Here is a 6,387-nt window from a genome sequence, read left to right as displayed (position 1 = left end):
TCATCGCAAGGAAGCGACGATCCCACACCAACCGGGGCGGCCGCAGCCGCGCCCCCCGGACTCCGGCCTACCGCCCCCATGGCCCCCTCTGACCCCCAAGCGGACCTTCTGGCTGGCCCCTCCGACGCGTCACCACCACAGACGCCCCCTGCCATGGCCGACGCCTCGTCGAGAAGCGAAGCTTCGAGCGAGGACACGCTCCGGCAGGTGCAGCTCGAGCTACGAGCTGAGAGGCGGCGCAACCAGAAGCTGCAGGAGGACAACGCCCGACAGATTGCCGAATTGATCGCCACGCTGAAGGGCCTCCCGCGGACCGCTTCTTCTGCAGCCTGGCAACCGGAGACGCACGCCCCAGCGCCACGGGCGGATTACCCGACGACGGCGGCGCCATCTAGCGGCTTCGGGCGAGACCCGGACTACGCAGCGGAGACGCGCGCCACAGCTCCACGGGCAGAGTACCCACCGACGGCGGGGCCATCTAGCGGCTTCGGGCGGAACCTGGACTACGCAGCGGAGACACGCGCCACAGCTCCACGGGCAGTGTACCCGACGACGGCGGCGCCATCTAGCGGCTTCGGGCGAGACCCGGACTACGCAGCGGAGACGCGCGCCACAGCTCCACGGGCAGAGTACCCACCGACGGCGGGGCCATCTAGCGGCTTCGGGCGGAACCTGGGCTACTCAGCGGAGACACACACCACTGCGCTGCGCCCTGGCTACTCAGCGGAGACACACACCACTGCGCTGCGCCCTGGCTACTCAGCGGAGACACACACCACTGCGCCGCGTCCTGGCTACTCAGCGGAGACACACACCACTGCGCCGCGTCCTGGCTACTCAGCGGAGACACACACCACTGCGCTGCGCCCTGGCTACTCAGCGGAGACACACACCACTGCGCTGCGCCCTGGCTACTCAGCGGAGACGCACACCACTGCGCCGCTCGGATGAGCGGATGGCGTCGCTCATCGCCCGGCAGTCCAGCGCCAAGGACCTGCCGCCTTACGCTGGCGACGCCATAGAGTGGCAGGCCTGGAAGGCACAGTTCCTGCAGTCGACGGCTACCTGCGGGATGACGGCGGCCGAGAACTTGATGCGGCTGCAGCGTGCCTTGAAGGGAAAGGCGCGCGAAGCCGTCAGCCCTCTCCTCCTGGACCCGGCGCAGGTGCCGGAAATCATGGACGTCCTGGAGCACCGCTTTGGGGGCGCGCACTCCATCGCCACTGTCATGTTTGACAAAATAAGGCGGCTGACTCGGCTGCCGGAGGATGCGTCTACCGAAGCTCTGGTAGAGTTTTCCGGTGCTGTACAGAACGTGGTCGCTTCACTGGGAAATCTGAGGAGCGACTACCTCTCCAACCCTGCCCTACTCAGCGAGATCGCGTCGAAGATGCCTCTCGCCCTCCGCCTCTCATGGTTGGACAGGGTGGCCGACCAGGCCCAGGCCGCCACCGTGGTGCAGCTCGCCGGGTTCCTGAAGCGGCTGACCAACGCGGTGCCGCGGTCGGGCCTCACCGATAGCGGCCGAGCAGCGCGTCCGAGCATGGCCGAGCATCCGCGGGCCGCCCGCCCGCACCGCGACAATGTCTTCGTTACCGACGAGCGGCCGGAACCCCGCAGTGAAGTGAAGTGCACACTGTGCAAAGACGCTACGCACAAGTTATTCCGGTGCCCCAAATTCGCGAGTGAAACAGTGGGTGCGCGATGGGAGTTGGTGAAAGGGGCCCGGATATGTTTTAAGTGCTTGGACGGTGTGCACCAAACTAAAGCGTGTAAATACCGTGTCAACTGTGGGGTGGGAACGTGTCGGGTTCCCCACCATCGCCTACTGCACGACGCCGCTTACGCTCGCGGCCCCGAGGCGCAGACGGTGACAAACACCTGGGACCAATCGGGAAAGGTGCTGCTTAAAGTGTTACCTGTGACATTGTGCGGCCCCGGGGGCCAAGTGACCGTGCACGCGCTGCTCGACGAGGGCTCGACGGTGACCCTCGTTGACGCCGAAGTGGCAGACATTGTTGGGGCTGCGGGGCCGATCCGCGGCCTGCGCATTCACGGCGCCAACGGCATGTGTTCGTCGGATGCCAAGTCGCAGCGGGTCAAGTTGTCAGTGCGCGGTGACGGCTGTGAATACGCGATGGTGGCTCACACAGTGTCCGACCTAGACCTCCCGCGACAAACAGTGGCCGGCCACCGGCAAGTGAAACCACGGCTATTAATCGGCCAGGACAATGTTCATTTGATCGTGTCACGGGAGGTCCAAGAAGAGGATGGCGGCCGCATGACGTCACGGACGGCGCTCGGCTGGATTCAACATGGGGGCACCCGGCGGGACGTGGATAGCGGTACCACGCTAAACATGATCGGCGAGACGGCTGAAATGGTTGAAATCAGCGAGCTCATACGAAGGCACTTTTCCGTTGACTCGCTGGGCGTGACCGCAGTGAGCCGGGTGTTCGCCGACATACGCCGCGCCGAGCGCATCATGGAACAAACAACGCGCCCGCTGGACTCGGGTCGATGGGAGACCGGGCTGCTGTGGAGAGAGGACGACGTGTGGCTGCCCGACAACCGACAGTGCGCCGTAAACCGCCTCAACGCCCTCGAGAAGCGCTTGAAAAGCGACCCCGAACTGGCGGCAGCGTACGCGGCCAAAATTTCGCATCTGATAGAGCGCGGGTACGCAGTAAAGGTACCCGACGCCGAGGCTAGCGTACCGTCACGACGGAGGTGGTACCTGCCCCACTTCGCGGTCACCAACCCGAACAGCCCCGGGAAATTGCGAGTTGTTTTTGACGCCGCCAGCCGCTGCCGGGGAACCTCCTTGAACGACCGGCTGTTAACCGGGCCTGACCTGCTGTCATCCCTGTTGGGCAACCTGTTGAGGTTCCGGGAGGGCAAGATCGCCATAGCCGCCGACATAGAAGAGATGTTCCTCCGCATCAAAATAAAAGCGGAGGACCAAATAGCGCAATACTTCTTATGGCGAGCCGGTCCACTAGAGGCAGCGACCACATACAAGCTGTCCTCAATGATGTTTGGGGCCACTTGCTCTCCCAGCAGCGCGCAATATGTCCGCAACAGGGTGGCCGACCAAGGCGCCGCAGAATTCCCCGCCGCCGCCGCAGCAGTGCGTTCTAAATTCTACATGGACGACTATCTGGACGCCGCCGATTCCGTGAGCGAGGCTGCGGCGCTGGTACGAGGCGTCAGCACCCTCCTATCCCGGGGAGGCTTCCACCTGGCAAGCTGGGCCTCCAACGCACCCGCTGCACTCCAAAGCGTGCCGGCAGAGAAGAGGGCCAAGGCGGCCATAGCCATCAGCAGCGGCGCCTGTGAAACCGAGAAGGTGCTCGGCCTGTCGTGGGATCCCGTCAACGATACATTCATGTATGAGTTCAAGGAGACGGAGAAGGCCGAGCTCATCCGGCACCCAACCAAGAGGCAGCTGCTGAGCACGGTCATGAGGGTGTTTGACCCCGTGGGCTTCGTGGCCTGCCTCACGGTGCGGTCAAAAATTCTCCTGCAGGATGTCTGGAGGTCCAGCGTCGGCTGGGATGAGCGCATCCACGAGGCGCACGCAGCAAGGTGGGCCGAGTGGATCAAAATGCTCCAAGGCCTGAGCATCCGCATACCGCGGCGTTGCCTGCTGAGCAAGGCCCACTCCTTCGCTCTACACCTCTTCTGCGATGCGTCTGAGGCAGCCTGCTGTACCGTGGCCTATCTAGTGGAGACTACGGGAGAGGGAAGCAGCACTGCCACATTTTTGTCCAGCAAGTGCAAGGTGGCACCGCTGAAACCGCTCTCCATTCCCCGCCTCGAGCTGCAGGCTGCGCTCATGGCTGCCCGCCTGGCTGACACTCTTCGCAAGGAATGCCAGGCTCCTATCACCTCCACCTCATACTGGACTGACTCCACCACGGTGCTGTGCTGGCTCCGTACGGACCCCCGCAGCTACTCAACCTTTGTGGCAAACAGGTTGGGGGAGATTGACGAGCTGTGCAACATCGCCAGCTGGCGCTGGGTCCCGACCAAGCTGAACCCAGCCGACATCGGAACCCGGGACCTGGAGGAACCGGACCTCACCCAGAGTGGAAGGTGGTTCACCGGCCCTTCCTTCCTGACAGCGCCGAGTAACCAATGGCCCCAGGAACGGCAGAGCCAACAGCCGGGTGACGAGATTTTGGAAAGGCGGCCAAATTTTGTGGGCCTTACTCTCGCCGTGGAGGATGGGCTGCCCTCCATCCTGCGGTTCTCGTCCTGGAACCGATTGATCCGGGCCACAGCATGGATGCTGCGGTTCATTCGGCGATGCCACCAGGGACCCGCTAGGCCAGCCGAGGGCCCCCTAGTCCTGCAGGAGCTCCGGGCCGCAGAATGGCGGTGGATAAGGCACTCCCAGGGAGCAACCTTTGGAGCAGAGCTACGCCAGCTCCACTCGGGGCAGGCCGTGCCCAGCAGCAGTCGCCTCGTCTCCCTCGCACCCCACATCCACAACGGGGTGCTCAGAATGGGCTCGAGAGTCAAGGGAGTGAAGGGAGTACCCGAGTCACCCATAATCCTGGACGGTGGTGACAGCTACACCCGGCTGCTTGTGCAACAATACCACACCCGAGCCGATCATGCGAGTGTGGAGACGACGATGGCCGAACTGCGCACCAGCTTCCACATCTTAAAGCTGCGCTCAGTTCTCCGCCACATAAAACACATGTGCCCCGCTTGTAAAATGCGGCGGGGCAAGCCGTCTCCCCCGATGATGGCACCCCTACCAGCATCCCGGCTTGCACGGCATGTGCGGCCCTTCACCAACTGTGGGATGGACTACTTTGGGCCCCTGGAGGTAACCATCGGGCGCCGGAAGGAAAAGCGATACGTCGCCCTCTTCACGTGCCTATCGACGAGGGCGGTGCATCTGGAGTTGGCCACCACACTAAGTGCCGACTCCGCCATAATGGCAATTCAAAGAATGTCGGCAAGGCGAGGCCAGCCGGCGACCCTGATGTCCGACAACGGAACCAACTTCCACGGCGCAGACAAGGAACTGAGGGACGCCGTGGAAGACATCTGTCGGGACCCAAGGGTCCAAAACTATGCGACCACCCAAGGGATGGAGTGGAGCTTCATCCCGCCCCGCAGTCCCCACATGGGGGGAGCTTGGGAGCGGCTCGTACGCTCTGTTAAGCGGGCGCTCTCAGCTACGCTCAAGGCGAGAGCGCCAAGGGAGGAGACCCTCCTAACGGCGCTGGCTGAAGCGGAGTACACCGTAAACTCCCGACCGCTCACCCACCTATCGGTCGACCCCAGGGACGAGGAACCGCTGACGCCCAATCACTTCCTCATGGGCTCAACGGGGAGGCGGCCCCACCTGGCCATGTACGGGGCGGCCGAGGAAGAGGTCTGCCTCAGGAAGCAGTGGAGGATCGGCCAACAGCTCGCGGACATGTTTTGGCGGCGTTGGGTCCGCGAGTATCTGCCTACTCTCGCCGCCAGGAAGCAGTGGCAGCAGCCAGTGCAGCCCCTACAAAAGGACGACCTGGTGCTGATTGTGGACCCGGCACTGCCCCGCAACAGCTGGCCACGGGGACGGATCCTCGAGGCCACTCCAGCCCCGGACGGACAGGTCAGGACCGTGAAGGTCAAAACCAGCACGGGGACCTACGTCAGACCAGCAGTTAAGATCGCGGTCCTCCTGCCGGCCTCTGATCCCGCCCCTAAGGGCACACACAGAGGACCTGTCCAGACGCCGCCCCAACGAACTCACCACCTCAGGGGGACCGGACGCCGGGGACCACGCCGCACCAAGTCGCAGCACGCCTCCCGCTAAAATGGGTGAAGCCGAGCTCCACGGGGGGAGTGTGACGGACGTACTGCTCCGGGCTCGGCCGCAGTCACCGACGTTAGGATTATAAGATAAATATAGAATTGTAGAATAAAATAAATCCTAAATGTATAAAATGTATGTAACTGAAATGTAAATGTAACTATGTATGAAAATGTAAAAGTTATCAATAAATGAAACGTCGGAGCTTGGATAGAGGTATACGGGCAGAGAAGTATTTTTAGAGCTGGTACAATCATGAGAGCATTTAATTCGGGCACGATTATTAGAGTCGTGCTTATACGAGAGGGAACGTTCGGCCCCGGCCCGAAGCAAGGGGCCGTGCGCCGTCGTGGCGTGCGAGGTGCTTCGCCGTCAGAACGTTCCCCAAGCGCGATTCTGAGGATCGTGTCTGAACAAAGAGAGGCCGTGGTCACGTTCGACCACAGGGCCCGAAATTACCGGCCGAGAGGCGGTAGCTCTCGCGGGCGCGTCACAAAACACGGGCCTCGATTCCAGGAATCAAAGAGAAAGCAGGCCCGTGTGAGCGTCGCTCGGCCAGCGAAGGC

At 62.6% G+C, this 6,387-nt stretch overlaps 1 protein-coding gene across 1 annotated transcript; it reads left to right on the top strand.

The window, feature by feature from the left end:
• Nucleotides 1–955: 955 nt before the first annotated feature.
• On the top strand, nt 956–5,824 carry LOC149414948 (uncharacterized). Its single transcript, XM_089642946.1, has one exon. It carries the CDS (start codon nt 956–958, stop codon nt 5,822–5,824), a length of 4,869 nt encoding a protein of 1,622 aa, XP_089499072.1.
• The last annotated feature ends 563 nt before the right edge of the window (nt 5,825–6,387 follow it).

This window comes from Hesperophylax consimilis, chromosome 19 (assembly GCF_061612785.1).
Source record: "Hesperophylax consimilis isolate HC1 chromosome 19, BYU_Hcon_1.0, whole genome shotgun sequence".
NCBI lineage: Eukaryota > Metazoa > Arthropoda > Insecta > Trichoptera > Limnephilidae > Hesperophylax > Hesperophylax consimilis.
Note: the sequence above shows the minus strand (reverse complement) of the source record. Positions and strands in the feature narration are given on the sequence as shown.

Bases quoted from the DNA above. Each gene is read 5' to 3' on its own strand.
- LOC149414948 (XM_089642946.1), top strand. From the start codon at position 956: ATGGCGTCGCTCATCGCCCGGCAGTCCAGCGCCAAGGACCTGCCGCCT.